We start from the raw sequence: 22270 nt of genomic DNA, 5'->3' as shown, positions 1-22270 counted from the left end.
TTTTTCATTACTATTATTATTATTATTTGCTTCATTTGAATGTTTATTTGGAACAAGATATTCAAATTCCATACTTTTATATACCTCTTTCTATTGGAGGGTGGGACAAAGTAAACAATATATAGTCTTAAAAATATCTAGTTACCAATGCTGCTGGAGAGTTAAGTTACACTTTTCGTACATAAAACATAGGCCAGAGTCACTGGCATGTGCTTTTTAGAATTAAAGGGTAATGCAGATAGCCTGATGGTCTTAGATGGATGCAAATTATCAAAATGATATAAAAAATGAGGGGCTGAAAGTCCAGTGACTATTATAGTAGCTTTTTATTTAAATGTACTTGTTTATTTACCTTTCAATTGTGACCTATTATACTAGAATTTTTAAAAAATATATAGATTGCAATTTTATTTGCATTTAACATTTTTAGATCTTTCTTGGGGTTTCTGTTAAAAGGGCGGGAGAACGACACAGCAGCAGACATGGCACCCTGGCTAACGCGCATCCTGCGGTTCAGGCGGGCCGTGTGCTGCTGGTCTTCCTCCGAGTGTCTCTGCTGATGGGACCTGGCTCTGGCCTACCTTTGGCTTTTGTTTGCACCTGCATTCTTGTGGGAAGGTAGTGCGATTTTACAGGGCACAGAGAAAGGGACTGGGCTCTCGGACCCGGACATACCTGCTTTGACCAGATGATTTGTTTTCTCTTCCTGCCTTTCTCCTGGAACCTGATCACCTCTGCCACCCACAGACGGACAGTGAGCGCACAGACACGGCAGCTGATGGGGAAACCACCGCCACTGAGGTTGGTACTGTAACCGAGGGGCTCGGCCCGTTGCCTGATGACAATGCTCTGAGGGCCAGCTCTGTGTTTATTAGCAGCTTGCATTTAGCATTTTGGCATTTAGAGTGGAGAGAAATGCTACCTTAATAATAGGAGTTAAAAATATTCTGCTGCCTAGCCCACTGGTTCTCAAACTCTGGCCTGCATCAGAGTCTCCTAGGGTTTTCTATTCGCGTTCAGAAGAAGGTCTGGAATAGGCTTGAGAATTTACATTTCTAACAAATTCCCAGGTGACAGTGGCTCTGTCGGTTGTGGGGTTGCATTTTGAAAACTCTTGGCTAAACTGATAATACATTTAAAAAAATGTATTCCCTTAACCCAGAAGTTTATGTATGATAGCCATAATAGGAGGGGGAAGATGTCGGGGGAAGGTCACAATTAATTTAAGTAGCTTGTTTACTGAATACAAATACATTTTAAAATCCTAAATGGTCAGAATGCTTATTAAAATTATAATACTTCTCTTAACTCATTTTTTGTAGTCTGGATATAGTCTAGGTTACTCAAAAGAAACTAATTCCCCAGGGAAGAGAAAATTAGCAAATTACTGTTAGTACTTTATGGGAAAAAAGAAAAATTATCACATTGACCAGTGATAGGAGAAAAACTGTGCTATTATTTAATTTTATTAATTTTTAGGGTTCATTAAATATGTATATGGCTTGTTGTTTTTTAAATCTTCTCTATCAGCAACTAATTAAGATATCTGCAAAAAACAATATTTATCTCTAGTAGTGGAAATCAAGATGTTCATTTCCTAAAGTGCTAACAGAATTTATTTTTCACTTTGCTGTAGTGTTTACATTAGGTTGTTTTTTATGTTATCCAATCATAATATTTTCTAGTTGGGTATTTAGGAAGAATTAAAAATATTACAAGTAGTATTTACACATCATTTCACTGAAAATATTTTCAGGAAAACATTTCAAAATGGAGTTAATTGTTTTTTTCCTTTGGAAATGGCAGAGTTCAATTCAAAACTTGGAAATCATCATTTGTTAATTTAAAGATAATACTGGAAAATTATTAGCAGTTTCTTTTAGGCAGTCACATATAAACTGATTATAGTATAATCATTCTCTATGCCAAATATCCCAATTGCATCTTAATTTTGTGAGAATTAGTTACAGGTAGCTACTGATACATTCAACAAATTTCATTGTAATCCTAACGTATGCTATAAACGAAAAATATTTTAATAATACTACTTTAAATTTTCTAGCAGTTTTAAAATTTGTATTACATTTGAAGCATGCAAGTGAAGACATGTAACATAGATTATGCATTTTAAAAATAAAACGAAGAGCTATGAACCCACCACCATTGTAGAGTCAACATGCCACCAGCCCTCTAACACTTTTTATAAATAAAAAGCGTTATTTTTATTGGAGCTCTTCTTTTTTCTGGAGCTGGTTGTAACAGTAGTTCAGAGTGGGGCATTCAGGTTAGACAGTCTGGTCCCCATTGAAACCCAGACAGACTCACCTTGAAGGCAGCCTGCTCCAGTATCACCTGCTTCTCATCCATAACTTCACTCTGGACCTCCTCTTGTGGTTGATTTTGGACTCGAGGGAGGTTTATTTATTTATTTTAATTTTCTTAGTTACCCAGTATCAGCCCTCTCCTCTTCCTAAATTTGTTTTAAAGTACGTGGGCTCAACAAATTCAAGGTTTAAAGAAATTTTTTAACGTGAGAACCTTTGTGTTAAGTTCTGTGTGTCTCACTTCTCTAGTCTACAAATCGGGGATCATAATAGCTAACCTCATAGGATTATGGGAAAGATTGACTCAGAGCACTCATCATTGGGTATTCATAGCCGTTTGGTGAATTTTAATTTTGATGTGGCCCCTCACACTTCCTGAACCATTTCTAATGTAAGGACAACCCGTCAAGTCCTAGCTGTCACCTCCCACACAGGGTGTATGCTTGTCATACTTGGAAGTCTCCAAGTTGAAGCGTCCAAGACCCACCGAGCAAGGAGTCTTTTGCTCTCATCATCTTATTAAGCTTCATAATTTGTGTGTGAGAACATTGTGGTTCACATATAAGAAAGAAATGTCCTCTAATGTAAGCGTAAACAAGTGTCCCACGTAGCTGGCTTATCTAGACCCCGTCCTTCGATCTCAGAGTCGATGGCATGGTAAGACTTTATCTCCCACTCTTTCTTGATGCTGGCAGTCGGACCAGGAGGAAGATGCAGAGCTCAAGGCACAGGTAGAAAACTCAAAATGGAACAAAAGCCAAAAAAAAAGCAGCGTGCGATAAGTCACTGTTGGTCTTCGGTGTTCAGATCTTCCAGCATGCTCCGTGGCGGTGACCGTGTGTTGGTGCCGTGCGCAGGGTGGCACTTGTTTTCGTGACTTATCATGTCCCTTACCTTTCCTTTCTTTTCCACTTTTTTCAGAATAGTCTGATTAAGCGAATAAAGGGTGAAAATGTGTATGTCAAACATAGTAATCTTATGTTAGAGGTTGGTATTGGTATATACCAGTGCATGCTCGTGTGTGTTGGTTTTCCTCCAGGGGCACACCTGTGGGCTCGTACCATGATGCATGAAGGGTGTGTTCTCACCTGTGACTATGTGTGGTTGACTTCTCTGCTTCCTTTGATTCCTTCCTGTCCCCCCGATGTAGATCCCCTTTCCTGTGTGTGTATTTATTTTAATTCTCTGGTTCTGTGTGAATTACACTCTTTACAGTTGACCTTTGAAACTTTTGATTTTTATGCTTGTGTGATGGAGATTTTGTTTTCCCTCGCTTTTCCTTGGAAATATCACATTTTCACCAGAATGTTTGTGGTAGTGTCATGAACCCTGATCAGAATTTTTTTTTTTTTATTTTGACTACTAATGAGATAACGACCTTACTTTTAAAAAGAGAGCGAGCACGTGCAGAAAGGAAATCAAATGTAAAACGTTGACTGTTGGATTCTCTATGTTCTGAATATAGGAGCTAGATAAAACCCAAGACGACCTGATGAAACATCAGACCAATATTAGTGAGCTGAAAAGAACCTTTTTAGAAACCTCCACAGACACTGCCATCACGAACGAGTGGGAAAAGAGGCTTTCCACCTCCCCCGTGCGACTAGCCGCCCGGCAGGAGGATGCGCCCATGATCGAGCCGCTGGTACCCGAAGAGGTTGGTATTCAGGCGTCAGGCTGCACTCGTCTTCAGTTCACTAGCGTCACTCCTCTACAGGGTCTCCAGGGAAGGGATCTGGAAGGCTTCTGAGTATAGAATCTCACCCCTTGTCTGTGTATAACCTGTAAAATGATTGGGTGGCCAAGGAGTGAATAATCTCATCCCATGGTGCCTTGGAATGACCGAGGACACTGCGGTGCAGGCAGGGCTGCTTGTTCTAGATTTCACAGCTAAGACACTGACCTATTGTGTGAATTAACTGTCACTTTTTCTGAATGTACTTTCGCTGCCTGAAGAAACGCCCTGAAGGTCCATAAATGTTTCTCATCACTTGCAAGATGAGGCCTATTGAGATGGTCTAATGTTTGAACATTGTTCTGGAGTTGATAACATTTCAGGACATATTTTCCTCTGGGAATACTATACTAGGCTTTTACTGGTATTTGATTTTTATTTATAACATATATATACATACAGTTTTTTAAAAACTGCTTATTTTAACTGACTTATATATAAACATTTATATTATGATTTATAATGAGTTTTTATTTAATTTTTAAGAGGGAAAGTAAAGGCCAGATTTTTGTTTATAACATATATATATATAGTTTTTAAAAACTGGTTATTTTAACTGATATATATATAAACATTTATATTGTGATTTATAATCAGTTTTTATTTGATTTTTAAGAGGGAAAGTAAACGCCAGAGGTCTTTTTGAGTAAGAGCTTTCCACATAGAACAAATACTCTCTTTAAATGTTCGGCGAGAGGATTCAGCTGGTGTAGCTTCAAGGCTCCCCTGATGTAGGATCCACAGTGGCAGTGGAACTAATCTGACTGTAGACCATTACACGTCATCTTTCTTTATCTGTCTGTCAAAAGAAGTCATTTTTAAAATCAGCTTCTTCCTAGCATCACATTGATTAAGTTATTTCTTACCAAGATTCCTTTCTTGAAAGACATTTGTCCAGGAAGATGGGATAGAACAGAATAAAATTAAAACTTAGGCCTTTATGGGAGAAAACTCCTTTTTAAGCAGGAGTCTATATGCAATGCTTAGGTATTAGTCATTTTCTAAACTTCCTTTGAAAGCTGTTTATCTAAAGTGACCACAATCCTGACTTTCTTGACAGTTCCAGTCCCACTTTTTAAAAAATGACAAGATGTATCTCCATTTCAATCATTTTGAAAAAGGCCTTTTTATGCAGAATAAATGAAAAGTCCAGTGACCAAAATATTCTTGTACCATTGGTGGTGGTGGTGGTTTAGTCACTAAGTCGTGTCCGACTCTTGCAACCCCATGGACTGTAGCCCACCAGGTTCCTCTGTCCATGGGATTTTCCAGCCAAGAATACTGGAGTGGATTGCCATTTCCTTCTCCAGGGGATCTTCCTGACCCAAGATTCGAACTCAGGAATCGAACCGAGTTGCCTGCATTGCAAGTTTCATTCAGATTGTTTAGAGTTTCACAACAAAAAGTTTCAGATTTTCCAGATGGATTTAAATATTGTAGTTCCTGCATTAGTAAGACTGTCATTCATGAGTTATGGTCAGATTAGTTTTATCATCATTGGTCAAATTTGATTTACCCTATTTCTTTTTTATTTATTAGTTTTATATTTTTTTTAAATTGGAGGATAATTGCTTTGTAATGTTGCATTGGTTTCTGCCATACAACAGTGTGAATCAGCCATAAGGGTACAGATGACCCCTCCCTTTTGAGCCTCCCTTCCACACCCTACCCCATCCCACCACTCTAAGTTGTCACAGAGCACCAGGAGCTCCCTGTGTTATACAGTAACTTCACACTAGCTATTCTACATATAGCTCACCGTATTTCTATAAGGGCTGGAAATAAGGAAGGACACACTGGCTCTGAAGATGACAGATACTGGATTAAGTTACAAAAGCACAAAATAAATTGCCACTGAAAAAGTCAAGCCTCTCTTCCTCTGCTGTCACTTAAGGACTTGGGAGGTAGCAGGCTCTCTGAATGGAGGTTCAGGTAGTGTGCTTGGAAAAGTTAGAGTGGTGATAATAAACCAGGGGCTGTAGAAGTCTAGGCCATTAGACTTGTAAAAGAAATTCTTTTTGCTTATTAAATCCTCTAATTCTTTGAGAATAACATTGATGATCCCAGTCGTGTCCAACTCTTTTCGACCCCATGGACTATAGCCCACCAGGCTCCTCTGTCCATGGAATTCTCCAGGCAGGAAAACTGGAATGGGTTGACATTCCCTCCTCCAGGGGATCTTCCTGACCCAGGGATTGAACCTGTATCTCCTGCATTGCAGGCAGATTCTTTACGGCCTGAGCTACCAGGGAAGCCCATTGATGAATCCAAAGAACGTTAATGACTTGAAGAGGTGATGGTTTGAAATACTAAACTTGACATGGATACGGCTGCCATGTCCTTGCCTTGTCCTTGTTGATGCAGAGAAACTGCAATAGACCTAAGAAAGGATTTTTTTTACAAAAGGATTAAAGGGTGGAGGAAAGACGTCCTCTGCAGAAGAGCAAGCGCTTGGTTTCCATAGCCCAGGCATCAGCAGCTGACTTTGTAACTGCGTTGAAGTGTCTGTTGAGCGGTTATGCAAATGGTGTACCTCAGGGCTTCTCTACCACCCAGAAGGGAAGACACTATAGGAAGACTTGCTGGATATAAAGAAGAGCTTCTTAGAAACAGGGGTTATCAACTCTTTTATCAAAGGGGCTCTGAGAAAGCAGCTCTAAGTAGCTTCAAGTCCCAGAAGAGTGGTCCTTCCTGGGCTGGGCAGTCAGGGCTGTGCCCACTTCCCTTGCCTTGGGGGCTTCCATCTAACACTCCTCCCCAGTAGGATGACACCCAGTTTACACTCATTTGAGGGCCCTGGAGACAGCCCTAAGAACAACCCTGCAAGTTCTTATCTTTCAAATTCTTCTTCATTTCTATATTCAGACTTAACATGGCTTTCATTATTGGTTGTGTGAAAAGCACAAAAGATAATTGTGTCCTCCCAGCTGCTAGGCATATGCAAAGCATATTTGTTTAAAAACACATAAACAGAAGATATTCATCTTAGAGGTGAGATATTTTTCTAGATAAATTACTCATTTGATCTTACCCATTTGTTTAATGTATCTCACTTTAAATTAATTAAAACAGTAATTGGCCAGTTTTAGAAAGAGGTCTAATTATTTCTAAAAGAAGGTATTTAACTTAATTTTTTTAAGTGACATCTCAAAGTAATATTATTTGTGTCAGAAGGGTAAAGGAACTTTGATTTAGTGACCCCAAGCTTAGTTGGACTTTTTTTTGGCAATCTCAGTGATACAGTGTTGTTTTGGAAAGATAATATAATGACCCCTGATTTTTAATGAACCATCTTTTTCCTTATCTATGGTGGTCGAACCCTAAGTAAATCTATTTTGCTACCAACTTATGAACAATTAAGAAAATTAGGAGTTGGAAATACAATGAGGTAGTAATGGGATCATATTCTTAGAATGTAATGTGTGTTTAATGTAAAGTGTGAATTTTATTGCCAGTTGTTTCACGTTTCAAATGTTTGAGTTCACAGCAGACAAGAGGCCACGATGCCCCAAAGAAGCAAATGATAGCAAATCCTCCTGAACTTTGTAAACCAGACAAACCCGCACATAGAACCCATGGAATGGAGGGTAGATGGATGAGATGTGAAGGGTGTCCGCTACATCTTCTGTCCACAGATACGTCCCATGGCAGCCTTTTTGTGATGCAGTCACAGGCCTAGTCCGTATCAGGGGAATAGTGAAAGTGTTAGTGGCTCAGTTGGGTCCAACTCTTTGTGACCCCATGGACTGTAGCCCGCCAGGTTCCTCGGTCCATGAAATTTTCCAGGCAAGAATACTGGAGTGGGTTGCCATTTCCATCTCTAGGGGGCTTCCCGACCCAGGGATTGAACTCTGGTCTCCCACATTGTGGGCAGATTCTTTACCATCTGAGCCACCAGGGGAATATTCCTTTGTGGTTATTTGAATACTGAGAATTTCCACATTCTAACCACAGTGCAATACAGGTTAGCAGTTATACACTGCCAGTGCTGTCCCCTTTCTTAAGGTGGCAGGCAGTTTTACTGGTATATAAGCTTAGCACACCCCACTCCAGTACTCTTGCCTGGAAAACCCCATGGATGGAGGAGCCTGGTAGGCTGCAGTCCATGGAGTCACTAAGAGTTGGACATGACTGAGCGACTTCACTTTCCCTTTTCACTTTCATGCATTGGAGAAGGAAATGGCAACCCACTCCAGTGTTCTTGCCTGGAGAATCCCAGGGACGGGGGAGCCTGGTGGGCTGCCATCTATGGGGTCGCACAGAGTCGGACACGACTGAAGTGAGTTAGCAGCAGTAGCAGCAAGCTTAGCACGATCAACCCTCCCTATTCATGGATTCCAGATTGTGCACATTCAACTACTCACTGAAATTTATTGTAATCCTAAAATACTAAACATTTTCATGATAATTTGCAGACAGGTGCAAAATGGTTAAAAAATAAATAGCTGCTCAAGGCATTCCCAGATAAGGTTGAACAGGTAACAAGTTTCATGTCTCATACTGTAAGCAGGTGTCCTTTTCAAAGCCTGTTGAATGCCACGTTTTTGCTTTTTTATGTTCTTGTTGGTGATTTTTGCTGTCTAAAATGACCTCCAGGCATAGCGCCGAAGTGCTCTCTAGTATTCCCAAGTACAGGAAGGCTGTGATGTTCCTTATAGGAAAATATGTGTGTTAGGTAAGCTTTGTTCAGGATTAAGTTACAGTGCTGCTGACTGTGAGTTCAGTGTTAATGGATCAATAATATATATTAAAGAAGTGGTCTTTAAACAGAAACACACATAAAACAAGGTTATGCATTGATCAGTTGATGAGAATTTCATGGCCAGAGGCACCCAGGAACCTGACTGTCTTTCCCTTAGGAGCCATGGTTCAGCATTCACTAGTCCAGTGTTCACTGATTCAGTGTTCATGGCAACTGTATAGACCATAATTGTCATGAATACCTAGAATCAGCTCTATGCACTTTTCTGCTTTCTTATCCAAGTTTACTTTTGCTATTCAGGTCTCAGATGGCCCTTAAATTGGGCAAAAAAAGAAAAATCCATTCACCATGGATCATCTATACATGCTAGAGAGAATCATCTTTATTCTCTGAATCTGACTTCTGTGACTTTGCATTTAGACTTTGGGGTGCAACTCTGGATCACCTACAAGACTTTTAAACTACTGATACCTGGGTTCTGCATCAGAGTCTGATTTAATTAGAGGTGCACTTCACACATTCAGTTCAGTTCAGTTCAGTCACTCTGTCGTGTCCAACTCTTTGCAACCCCATGAATCACAGCACACCAGGCCTCCCTGTCCATCACCAACTCCCAGAGTTCACTCAGACTCACATCCATCAAGTCAGTGATGCCATCCAGCCATCTCATCCTCTGTCGTCCCCTTCTCCTCCTGCCCCCAATCCCTTCCAGCATCAGAGTCTTTTCCAATGAGTCAGCTCTTCGCGTGAGGTGGCCAAAGTACTGGAGTTCAGCTTTAGCATCATTCCTTCCAAAGAAATCCCAGGGCTGATCTCCTTCAGAATGGACTGGTTGGATCTTCTTGCAGTCCAAGGGACTCTCAAGAGTCTTCTCCAACACCACAGTTCAAAAACATCAATTCTTTGGCGCTCAGCTTTCTTCACAGCCCAACTCTCACATCCATACATGACCACTGGAAAAACCATAGCCTTGACTAGACGGACCTTTGTTGGCAAAGTAATGTCTCTGCTTTTGAATATGCTATCTAGGTTGGTCATAACTTTCCTTCCAAGGGGTAAGCGTCTTTTAATTTCATGGCTGCAGTCACCATCTGCAGTGATTTTGGAGCCCAAAAAAATAAAGTCTGACACTGTTTCCACTGTTTCCCCATCTACTTCCCATGAAGTGATGGGACCAGATGCTATGATCTTCGTTTTCTGAATGTTGAGTTTTAAGCCAACTTTTTCAGTCTCCTCTTTCACCTTCATCTTACTTAAAAGCTCTCCACATAATTGTAATGCACAACCAAATTTGAGAACCCTCAACCTAAGCAGAAATGAAAGTCACAGCTCCATAGAGACCCTTATGAGCGAGTAACAGCTCTGTGAATTTTGCAGGCCACTATAGGGCCTTGTGTACCAATTATGACACAGACATGAATGTTTAAGTAACTAAATGTAATAGAGTGTGCATCTGACTCTGTCTTGAAAGTGAAGTCGCTCAGTTGGGTTCAACTCTTTCAGACCCCATAGACTATATCCCACCAGGCCCCTCCATCCATAGGATTTTCCAGGCAAGAGTACTGGAGTGGGTTACCATTTCCTTCTCCAGGGGATCTTCCCTACCCAGGGATCAAACCCTGGTCTCCTGCATTGCAGGCAGACTCTGTCTTAACCCCTAGTAAATGTCTCAATCACTAGCTTTTCTTTATCAATAACTCTTCACTTCTCTTTAGTCAAACTCACTGGGTTGGAGTCGATCATACATAGGATTAATGGTAATATTTGTCCCCTCATGTTACCCTTTTCTGTTATAGGGTATATATACATGTATAGGCACAGTTCTGAATGCAGACCATGTGGACATTTTTAATTACAGACACAGACGTTTTTAAATTAGTTGATGTCAGATAACAGGATATGCTGAAAACCACTGTTTTCCTGCTGCTGGGTCTTTTTTTTTACGCTTTCATCCTAGGAAAAACATTTAGCTCAGTGATTATAATTAGAAGCCTAGTCTTGGTATTCTGAAAAGTACCTATAATTTCAACCTTTCCTTCCTGTTTCTTATTTCTGTTAGAAAAAGAGGCTCTGATTGAAAGTTTAAAGCATAAATCCACATTTAATGATGCCACAGGGTACATTTTGTCTCTTCCAATATCTTTCTCCAAAATGGGGCAGGACAGAAATTTTTTTTCCCCTTCAAAACGTCTTCTTTGTTCCTTATTTAAAAGGAGCATCTGAGAGCAGTGCTATCAGAATCTGTCAGCAGGCCCTTCTGGAGAACATTCCAGATGCTCCTCTATAACCTCTTGCAGGAAAATGATTAAGTAGAGTACTGAAAGCTTTGTAAACACATACATAGGAATTTTAAATACCTCTGATAAAATTATACTGTTTAACAAACAGCAAGAAGGTTTATTTTCAAAGTTCCGTTCATCTAGATACTCTGAACTCTGTTATTATTTTTAAATGGCTTTACTAAAATGTCCTTTCTATCATTATTCTGTGGAGTTTTATTAGCTACCGAGCCTGTGCAGAGACACAGGCTCAGTAATTAATGTATTGTCCCTTGAATTATGCATTTTTAATACTAAAGAAAGAAAAACAGGTGAAAGGAAAACACCTATTTTAACATGACATGTGTAATGTTTTTCTTAAGTTTATATGTTAAAGATGAGTACGATTTGAAGTACTTAATTCTTCACCAAGATATTCTGAAGCTGACTTTTCAGAATTACTCACCATGTTATAAAAGTTCAAATAAAGCTATAATCTTGAGAATATTTTATGTTTATCTGTAGAGTAAAGACCTCAAGCTAGGCTGGGTATTTCAGATTAGTAGGTAATACAGTGATCCATGTGCATTTCCTTCCTCTGCATCAGGCAGCTCTTCAGTGCAGAATATGATCAAGAATTTGTCAGAAATGGAAGTGAGGATTTATTCTCAACTTATTTTTCTTAATCTTAGCATTTTCATTTGAATACTCATTTCTACAGTATTGCAGATGACAGCCATATAAGCACCTATTGAGACTCCAGGAAGTCCTTTATTCCACCCTTGCATGTTCTGTGTTTGTAGAAATGAGAAATGTTTGAGTTCTAAAAACACCAGAGAGTCACAGAATAATCTGTTTCACTTTGGAAATAATTATTCAACTTTGACATTAATTTTCCAAATTAACAGACAGTAATTCTTCTGGGGAAAAGAAATGAATGACTATTATATGTGTAGCACAAGAAAAGAGCTCTCTTCCTAACTTGCTTTTTTGGAAACTGTCTGCTTCCTCCTCTCCCACCCAACCCCCTTTATTCAAACAGACTGAAGAAGAAAGGGAGATTTCAGAAAAGGTTCTATTTTTGCAGCAAGGAAGCTCTCCATTCTTTGAGTCTCAGGTAAAAAACAAACATTAAGGAATCAGAGGGAATTGCTCTTCAGATTTCAGTGTCATTCAAATATCTTTAGTTTTTCCTTTTAAAACTTACCTTGCTTGCCACCAAGGTAGGTATATCATTTTTGCCTAGATTCCGGGGAGGGAAAATAGGGAATTTTCTTACTATTTTGGTTATCCGTTAGCCATCGTTTCTTTGTGGCCTTTGCTTCTCAGTGATTATGTCTGTGTTTGGTCATTGAAGCATCATGATTACAGTTTGTAATGATATTATTGGGCCTTTTTACTGTCTCTTTCACCCATAGAGCCATGGTAATTCAGATGACCTTGATTAACTTTGAAAGTTCTGAACTTTTATTGGTTTTCCCACTAGCAGAGTGTGACACAGAAAATTCAGGAAGGAGACTCAGCAATCTCTGTGGTTACCTCTCGTCAAATCATTTTCCAGAAAACTGTCCCGTCGACCCTTGAGGTTATTTTTCAATTCATTGCATTTAATCCAGCACCAGTCTATAGATGGGTCTGTAATCTTCTTTCTTAAGCCCCACCCCCTCCAATTCTAGCTTAAAGTTTTCAGGCAAGGATAAATAAGAAAGTAAAAAACATCCGAGATCAAAATGTCAAGCAAGGCACTCCCTGCTCCTGGCTTGGTTTCTCTTCCCTCTGTAACCTGTTAGACTAAGTCACCTGCTAACCTCTGCATAGGCTTCCCAAATACAGAAGTTTCATAACTCCCATTTCTTCTGCCTTTTTGGGACTAACACTAAGGAAACTGTCAAAGAAACTCCTGAGACAATGAACTTTGGTTGTAAATAAGTTCGGAACAGTGTGCAGACAAGTATAGCCAATTTTTTTAAGAGGCTCTGAACAATGTGCTAACAGTGGGAAATGGTTCATTACCATGCCTGGAACACAGGTGCACTCTATTTATGGATAATAAGTGCTAGAGTGGATTCCAGCACCCATATAAGGAAATATAATTCACAAACACGGAAAATGATTTTCACAGAAGTTTGTGGAAATGCTGGCACGTACTTTGTGAGAACAACAGATGTGAAGTGCAGTGTTCTATTTCACATGGAAAACAGTCTTTTCTGTGTCCACCTGAGTAAAGCTGAATAACATGTACAACAGCTTCAAAAAGGTTTTATAATCTTGAAATACAAAATGATCAGACATTGAGTACAAGATCAGATATATTCCTTGCAAAATTTACCACTAAAGTGTTTCAAGAAATCTGAAATTGCAGGTCTACAATAGACCGTACTCTGAGTTGAAGGCTAGAGTTAATACATTTCAGATGAGAAGAGATTGCAGCCGTAATTAATAGATCACAACCCCTGCCCTGGACACTCACCTCCCAGACCCGAGTGTAGCTCTCATCTAGATTGCCTTTTTTAAAGGATTCTTATTTTAGAAATGAAATACCATCAGAATTTCTAATTTAGCTTTTATATTTCAAATATAGGGCACAGAGGATTGGGTTATTGTAGACAAAGTGCCCACTGAGGTAGCTGATGGTGATTCGAAAAAGACTGTGACGTACAAGGTGGTGACCTTGAGCAGTAGAACTGGTGACATCCCCACCGACCTCTTAGGATCGAGCACCATGGAAGTGCAGAGCTTCGAAGACTTGGCCCAAGAAATGCACTTGAAGGAAGAGAACAAGCAGAAGATATACACTCTCGGAAAGTCCTATGACACCGTGTCCGGAAAAATTGTCACGATGACCGGAAAAGGCAGAGAAGGCGAGAAGGTGGTGTCACCCTCCACTGTGGAGCGGGGACTGGCCGAGTCCATAAAGACCCCCCTTGTCCTGGCCGAGTTCGAGGTCCTCAGAGCTGTGACCGAGGACACGGCCAGGAGAGGGGCTGAGGTCCACACCCCAAAGCGGAGGCTGTCAGAGTCGCTGGCCCCCATCAAGGAAGCCGAGTCCCGACGGCAGAGCCCGGAGGACGATGCTGTGGGGAAAGCCCAGGTGCCCAGGAGGGATGCTGGCCTGGAGGGCCCACGACTGGGCCGAGCGGAGCCCGAGGCCGAGGCCTTGAAGGTGGGGCCCTTTGGTCCCCGCAAGAAGAGCCTGTCCGAGTGGAGGTACTCGCGGGAGCCGGCCGTCACTGTCGCCACTGCCCGTTATGTCGTCACCGAGTCAGCTGCATCCCAAGTCGTGGTAACCGGGGCCGCCTTTGGGTCGCCGTTTCCGATTCCAGCATGACTGTTTGCAGAGGCAGCCCTTCCACCCCAGCCTTTCCGTTTCTCTGGCTGTTTGGCTTATGTTGAGAGCCGCCAACCCAAGCTTTTTGGTTGTTTTCATGGTTAAAAGTCACCACGCCGTCCGACGTGCACCTTGAGACACCTGCCGTTTTATTTCAGCTCTTGTCCCCGAGGTGGGGTGGTGCTGCCAGCCTTGCGGGGCCAGGAAAGGATCGGCTTCACCCGGCACCGCCCCAACCCAGGAACTCTCTCTGCTTTCCCAAACCAGAGCCCCTGCTCACCCTGATGACTGGCTGTTTCCCCTCCCTTTCTGTAGCTCCTGCCATCCCTCGCCCTGGGTCCCACGCCCACCGTTGTGTCTCACCAGCTGTGAATGTGTACATGCCCACATGTGTCCCAACCACTGTGCCTGACTCTCCATTTCTCTGTTCACTCAGACCAAACAGACTTCTGGCGAAAAGCTCATGGACGGCTCAGAAATCCTCAGCTTATTAGAGTCCGCGAGAAAACCGACAGAGTTCATAGGCGCGGTCACTTCCACTTCTCAAAGCTGGGTGCAGGTGGCCATTTGTTTCCATGCCCCGTGTCCCCTCTCTGCCTTTTTGCCTTTTCTTTATGCTTTTTTGATGTGTGTGTGTGTGTGTGTGTTTTCTATCCAGGTGGCTTTGCCTTAAATACCTAAGAGGGTCTTCACTTCCACCCCTCTGTGCCTGCCCCACATATACATCACATGTCTTCAGTTCCATTATAAGAACATACTTCAGATGTTCAGAAAGTAATCTTGCTGACACATTTTAACAGCATTTAATTTTTAAAGCATCTTATGTCATCTGTTAGGTCTGGAGAAGCCGCCGAGACTGATAGGCATGTGCCCCAATGCTTTCGTTTTGTTTTGATTTTTCAATTGCATTTCATACAGCATTCTGTTTCTTTTGCGACATCCCAAAGGAGCAGCACAAGTTTGAGTGTGTGTTTTGGGGTATCAGAGATTCTGGTGGGGGGGATGAAAGCTAAATTATATTTTCTGTCAGTGCTGCCGGGTATAAGCACAGGTACCCCAGTGAGTGGCTTCTTTTGTTTTTTTTGCCTTTTGACCTTTTCTTGGTGGAAAGTCATGCTGACGCCACAATTTTTTTTTTTTCCCATGCAGAAAACAGAAACCAAGATGGAGTCCAGCGATATAGAGACGGAAACAGCCCAGCAGCCCCAGCCACCGACTGTAGAGAAGGTTGTGCAGGAAACGGTGCTGGTGGAGGAGAGACACGTGATGAATGTGCATGCGAGTGGGGATGCTTGTTACGTGGCTGGAGATGACGCGGACACTGCGACCCAGGCAGCACCTGCTGATGCTTCTGACGCAAAAGAGAAGGAGGGCTCGGCTCTTACTGAGGGGGCAAAGGAGGAGAAAGGGGAGGTGGCCGATAAAGTTGTTGTGGAGCAGGACGAAATGGCCACTGCTTCCTGTGAGCCAGAGGAGGAGCAGACTGCAGCCGTCCACGTTTCAGAAACTTTGGAACAAAAACCTCATTTTGAGGTAACTAATAGTTAATATTCCTTGTAGCACTAAAGCAAGTCCCTAAAATTTAGTTAAGTGTAAAGGCGGGGCTATGTGTTGATAATTTTCTTCCTTTTCCAAGAGCAGTTTGTTTCTCCTCTTAACTGCCTTCTTGCATGGCAATTGTGGGTCTCTGTGCTGGTTTTCATCTTTGGGATCACATGCAAACATAGATTATGATGATTAATAATCTACAGTTCCAGGAAATGGTTCTTACTCTTGTAATTACTGTAATTGGCAGGAAACCTGGGAGATGCATGGCCAGCCAAGATATCAGAAAACTTGATAGATCTATTTCTGATCAGTATACTTATCCAGAAGGGCCATAGCCAGGCTTGCCCAAGTACCAAGTGCTAGAATTTATTATTTCTTTTCTTTTATTGAGATTCCAGAAGTATATGTAGGCAGGGGTGGTTCAATGTCTTATTACTTGCTCCTTTTCTCTAAGAAGTTATTCAATAAAAGGCTAATTTATGGTTTTTAATCTATTAAAATTAGTTCTTGAGATAGAAAAGAGGGAATATAAAAATGTGGGTGTTTTTTCAATTTCCTTCAAAATGTTTTCCTTTACCTGGAACATTCCATATGAATTCTGGGAGACTCACATATATCTGTTTTATGCCTCATTCCCCAACTTACCCCCATGTAATACATAAACATTTATTTCACACTAACCTGTGCTTATATAGCCACCAAGAGGGGAGGGGGAAAATATATGTGTCTGTGCAAAATTTAAGAACCACTCTGCTTCCTTCCCGTTGGTATAGTCTTCAACTGTGAAGACAGAAACCATCAGCTTTGGCAGCGTTTCACCAGGAGAAGTAAAGCTAGAAATTTCTACCAAGGAAGTGCCGGTAGTTCACACAGAAACAAAAACCATAACATATGAATCATCACAGGTAAGACAGTCTATGAAGCCCAGAGCCCTGGCACCTGTTTTACCCCATGCATGACTTCGTGCACCTAAGCGTAATTAGTGAAAGTGTTAGTCATGTCCAACTCTTTGCAACCCCATGGGTGGTAACCTGCCAGGCTTCTCTGTCCATGGGATTCTCCAGGCAAGAATACTGGAGTGGGTAGTCATTCCCTTCTCCGGAGACCTTCCCGACCCAGGGATTGAATCTGGGTCTCCTGCATTGCAGGCAGATTCTTTACTGTCTGAGCTACCATGGAAGCCCTAAGTGTAATTACATGATACTGAATCTATGAGAAGACTCAGAGGACCCAATTGTCTCTATCAAAAACAGTGCAATAATTGTAACTTTATTACTGATCAAGGAAGAGCAGGTGACTTAAGCAGGTCTTCACATGTCTGAAAATGTAGACGTGAAGTCAAAGTCACTCAGTCATGTCAAACTCTTTGCAACCCCAACTATACAGCTCGTGGAATTCTCCAGGCCAGAAAACTGGAGTTGAGTAGCCTTTCCCTTCTCCAGGGGATCTTTCCAACCCAGGGATTGAACCCAGGTCTCCCCACATTGCAGGTGGATTCTTTACCAGCTGAGCCACAAGGAAAGCCCAAGAATACTGGAGTGGGTAGCCTATCCATTCTCCAGCAGATCTTCCCAACCTAGGAATCGAACCGGGGTCTCCTGCATTACAGGTGGATTCTTTACCAACTGAGCTATGAGGGAAGCCAAAATGTAGAAAGAGGCTCAGAAATCTTATCTCCCTCATTGTTTAGATAAGGAAAAGCGCTAGTTCCACCAGCCCCTGCTTACACTTCTGAAGTCCTGTGTTTTTTTTGTTTTTGTTGTTTTTAACAATAGTGACCATTTAGTAAGCCTATTATGTGCCACATCCTCTACAAACTTCCCACATAAATCTCATAAATAAGGTGGTGGTGGTTGTTGTTCAGTTGCTAAGTTGTGTCCAACTCTGCAACCCCAGAGACTGCAGCACACCAGGCTTCCCTGTCCTTCACTGTCCACTCTCTCCTGGAGTTTGCTCAAACTCAACATCTGTTGAATCAGTGATGTCATCCAACTATCTCATCCTCTGTCATCCCCTTCTCCTCCTGCCTTCAATCTTTCCCAGCATCGGGGTCTTTTCCAATGTGTCAGCTCTTTGCATCAGGTGTAATGGCCAAAGTATTGGAGCTTCAGCTTCAGCATCAGTCCTTCCAGTGATTATTTATGGTTGATTTCCTTTAGGATTGGTTGGGTAGAATTTTTTTTTTTTCTTTTAATTTGTTTGCGCAGCACAGCTTCTAGGATCTCAGTTCTTCTTCCAGTGGTTGAATCTGGACCACTGCAGTGAAAGCATCTAATCCTAACTGCTAGACCACCAGGGACCTCCCAAGAAGGATTTTCTTATATTTTGATCTTTTGTAGTCCTGGCTTTTAATAATAGTTCACAGCGGCCGTGTTTGGTCCAGTCTAGAGTCAGTGGCAGCGCTCAGGGCTATCAGGGAAGCACAGAGATTGTGCAGATAACTAAGTCATCACCATGCCCTCAAGCAACAGAGCAGGCGTCCTGGAGAGGTAATGTGTCGTGTCTCCTGCTTGGCTTGCTTAGGTCGATCTCGGTGCTGACTTGGAGCCAGGTGTGCTCATGAGCGCGCAGACCATCACATCTGAAACCACCAGCACCACGACCACCACCCACATCACCAAAGTAAGTGGACTGGGAACAGATCCAGGGAGGTGTCCGTGCAGAAACCCCAGGTTGCGCTGCACCTGCAGGCACCTACATGAATACCAGGATGCCAGGCACTGCCTTGGAGCTCTCACAGCTGCTGTGTTTCTGATGCTTCTAGCCTCACCTGCCGAGTTCTGCTTAGGAACATGTGTTCCAACGCCCTTGGCGTAGTACTTAGCTCCCTTGCTTCGCATATGACAGACGTTTCAGAAACACCAGCCAGCCAAACCCAAAGGAATCTATTCTGTCTTCACTTCTGAAATTAACGGTTGTAAATAACTGCCATAGGAGTCCGTGTCCACTTTTAAAGAATAAATGAAGCTACTTAAAGCTGAGTCAGCATTTTCTACCATTTCCCCCAGTCAACAGGGATGGTAAAGTCATAACACTTGTCTGTTGCTTTCAGACTGTGAAAGGAGGCATTTCAGAGACGAGGATTGAGAAGCGAATCGTCATCACTGGAGACGCGGACATTGACCATGACCAGGTATCTCGTGAGAGAGGGTGGATGCCCTGGCGGGGAACCACGAGAAACACCAGCTGGCCCTACTTTGCCCAGAGCTGCCCTCAGTCCAGCCTGTAGTGGAACGGTTTCCGAATTAACTTCCCAGCACACAGCGTATAAGCCCCTTGGCAGTCGTTGTGCTCCATTTGTGAATTGTGTAGATAGATCCAGCTCGTGAGTCTCCTCCTTGCTCTGATCATGCATGTTCCACCTCCTTTTTGTCTCTGCCCTCCTGTGATCTCCCGGGGATAGGCGCTGGCTCAGGCAATTAAAGAGGCCAAAGAGCAGCATCCTGACATGTCAGTGACCAAAGTAGTGGTCCATAAAGAGACAGAGATCAGCCCGGAGGATGGAGAAGACTGAGCCCAGGTAAGAGGCGGGTGCTGCTTCTCCAGGCTTGGCCTCGGCTGGCATGTGGCCCGGGGCTTCCCTCTCTCCCTCCCTTCACCTCCTCCTTTTCTCCTTTTTCTCTCACTGGCATTTTCAGGGGTGGGTATCAAGAGGATGGAGAATTGGTTTGCGGATACTGGTTTGTTTCAGATTTACAGGCTCCATACTATGGACTTTTGATGTTCCCCCTGCCAGCTAGAGGATAAAGAGAAAGCAGAGTCTGCTTGCCTGGTCCTGCATGTCTTCCTTTTAGTCCATGCTCCTCTCATTAGCCAGGTCTGAAAGGTCATGTTTGTTTTATTTTACTGGCCATGTAGCCTAATCAGCTCTAATATGGTTTTGTTCTGAGAGGTGCAATTTGTGCGTTCTAAAAACTAGGGGAATGAAATGACGCCCATTCTGATGCCAGCATTATCCCATTGTTAGCTGCTTCTTCAACTGTGTTTGGTTCTGGCCTGTTTAAGCTTTTGTTTTGCTTTGTTTTACAATTTGAAACCAAACCACTCACTCTCACTGTGGATGTTATCTATTTTCCTATATTCTTTGGGAATTTTTTTTTCCCCCGAGCGTAGCACTGTGTCTCAGGAGGAGGCAAAAATGCAGTCTTGTGGTCCTGCTTTCCTTCAGGAAATGCATGCCTTTCCAGCTGCTGTTTGGCCAGCATCACAAGCAGACCGAATCTCGTGTGTGTGCTCAGACTTGTCATGCATACTAACCCGCCCGCCAGAACTTGATGAGCACTGAACATCCTTGGAGGGCTTTGAGTGCTGAATGCAGCTCCTTGCACACTTGGTTATGTAATAAAAGTCTCTTAAATGCTCTACCTGTGTAAAGGAAGTTAGTTCTCTAACATTGGTTTAAGAAACCTAGATTGATAAAGTGGCTTCTCTCAAAGGAAAAATATAAAATGCACTCATCATATTCAAATTAAGAAGGAAAGCAAAAAAAGAAAAAGTTTCTCTTCAGTGAGGTCAGCCACTTGGGTAATGATGAGGTTATTTCAGAAGAAGCCTATCCATGACATACACTGGTGTTTTACAGTATCTTGTCCAGAAGAGCATTTAATAACCTTGTAAGATACTTGCCACCTGACTTCAGTCTGAGGGAAACTCTCATATATTCTCAAATGAGTAACTGATCAAATTTCTCTTCTACAGGAATAACCTAGGCTGTACACGAAGCCAGTCATGCAAACCATTAGGAAAAACCAGAATCTATATGGCGTTCCCTCTTCTAACCCACTGACTTGTATCTGCCTGTGGACAATTTCAATCCAGAAGAACTGACTTTGACCATTTAATAAAGACACTGGCAGAGAGATCTTCCCATAATAAAGCAATCTGAATCAGCACCACTAAACCAATATTGCATGAAGCAACAATACAGTTACAAAAAGAGCAGCATTTTTACTTTTCACACCGTGTCTCCGTTCTCAGCTCCACCTGCACGTTCATAACCAACAATAGAAACCGTGATCTCATGTAACACACGAAACAGTCCATGCCTTTCATAGCTGATGATGGTTAAAGTCTAAACAAAACTGCAATTTCTTAGGTGACACATCTTTTGTTTACAGATCAACGAAGATTACCCTAAACTGCTAGAAGCTGTCTAGGTCCGCTGTGTCAGGTTTTTCCCAGATTAGATGTGCCAATAACCGAGTTTATTCAGTAAACAACTTGAATCTTGTTATTTGTTTCCTCTGGTTTATTACTCTCACCCATCAACAGTAATGACTCTCCGGAAATATTTAATGCTCACAATCCTGCTTTGTGTAATCTAATTTAATTCGTTACAAGGTAGTACTGATTTTAGCATATTAATGTGATTTCTTCCCTGTCGTCTGCTTTGGTCCGTGTTCAGTCTGGAAAGCTTCCCAGGGTACCCTGACGAGTCCTAAATATGTAAAATGTCATTATTTTGGAAAGAAAACCGGTATTTTTGTTAGTTTACTGTAATGATGAGACTTCACTCCAGGAAAACTCATTGGGCTTCAGTTGCTTTTGTTTTTTCTTTCTTCATTTCTCCTTCCTTGTATTTTTTTTAATTTTCTTTTTTTACTTGAAAAAAGTGTTTTATTTCCAAATCTGGTCCATATTTACAATCTAGTTCAGAGCCAAGCCTTAAACTGTACAGAATTTCCACTGTAATTAAACTATCTAGCATTGAGTTATAAATAGCCTTCAAGAAGATATATTCTCCATTTCACTGTCAACTGCATCGCACAGCCCCTGGTGAATGTATGTTTCCGCATAGCAAAATAAAAATGGTCAATGCATTTAAATCTCTAATTCTCTACGTGTAATACTTTCAGGATCAGACGCATTTGGCCCAGAGCTAACATTTGCATGACATCAAAGGCCTCATTCATCTGCAGGATAGAGAGAGCCTGTCTTTTTTCCAGGATAAAAAGTACAGAGAGATGGTGAACAAAATACGTGTAGATAAATGTTGGGTTGCCTATGGAAGCCTGGAAAAGTACAACGAGTATCACAGAACCTCGTTTTCACAGTTTTTGCTTTTCTGTTAGAAGGGAGGCTCTGTTGAAAACCCAGTGCTTCTGGGGGCTTTTAATTCTACCGGAGAGACACCTCTGTCTTGCATTAGCACCAGAGCTGAGCAGATGAGGAGGCCGGTCTGCAGGCCCCACATGTGTTCCTGAGGCTCATTCACCTCAAGCTCCTTGATTGCCGGGGACTAAGAATCAGACTTTCTGTTGCCAGCTGCCCACCTAACGCCTGAGTGTATCCACTGATACTTCATCCCTCACTTCCCAACTTAAAAAAAACTCATTAAATTTTTTTTCCAGAATATTATTAATATATTTGACCACA

The 22270-nt window shown here is 42.0% G+C and overlaps 1 protein-coding gene across 30 annotated transcripts in view; it reads left to right on the top strand.

Annotated features, from left to right (window-relative positions):
* Nucleotides 1-21720, top strand: part of EPB41L3 (erythrocyte membrane protein band 4.1 like 3) — a 180656-nt gene extending 158936 nt beyond the window's left edge. For 8 of the 30 annotated variants that reach the window (XM_070778894.1, XM_070778892.1, XM_070778904.1 and 5 more), the window contains 14 exons: nt 748-801; nt 3020-3055; nt 3246-3311; nt 3790-3981; nt 12062-12136; nt 12506-12604; nt 13601-14302; nt 14784-14906; nt 15497-15880; nt 16669-16800; nt 18419-18517; nt 18948-19028; nt 19299-19415; nt 20594-21720. In XM_070778894.1, the coding sequence (XP_070634995.1) occupies nt 748-801; nt 3020-3055; nt 3246-3311; nt 3790-3981; nt 12062-12136; nt 12506-12604; nt 13601-14302; nt 14784-14906; nt 15497-15880; nt 16669-16800; nt 18419-18517; nt 18948-19028; nt 19299-19409 (2154 nt within the window). In that variant the 3' untranslated portion in view covers nt 19410-19415; nt 20594-21720. The remainder of the gene's footprint in view (nt 1-747; nt 802-3019; nt 3056-3245; nt 3312-3789; nt 3982-12061; nt 12137-12505; nt 12605-13600; nt 14303-14783; nt 14907-15496; nt 15881-16668; nt 16801-18418; nt 18518-18947; nt 19029-19298; nt 19416-20593) is intronic. The other 22 variants (XM_070778910.1, XM_070778909.1, XM_070778916.1 and 19 more) reach the window with 15 other exon arrangements.
* Nucleotides 21721-22270: the final 550 nt, after the last annotated feature.

This window comes from Bos indicus, chromosome 24, assembly GCF_029378745.1.
Source record: "Bos indicus isolate NIAB-ARS_2022 breed Sahiwal x Tharparkar chromosome 24, NIAB-ARS_B.indTharparkar_mat_pri_1.0, whole genome shotgun sequence".
Taxonomy (NCBI): Eukaryota; Metazoa; Chordata; class Mammalia; order Artiodactyla; family Bovidae; genus Bos; species Bos indicus.
The sequence above is the reverse complement of the archived record's forward strand: the minus strand, read 5'-3'. Positions and strand labels throughout refer to the sequence as shown.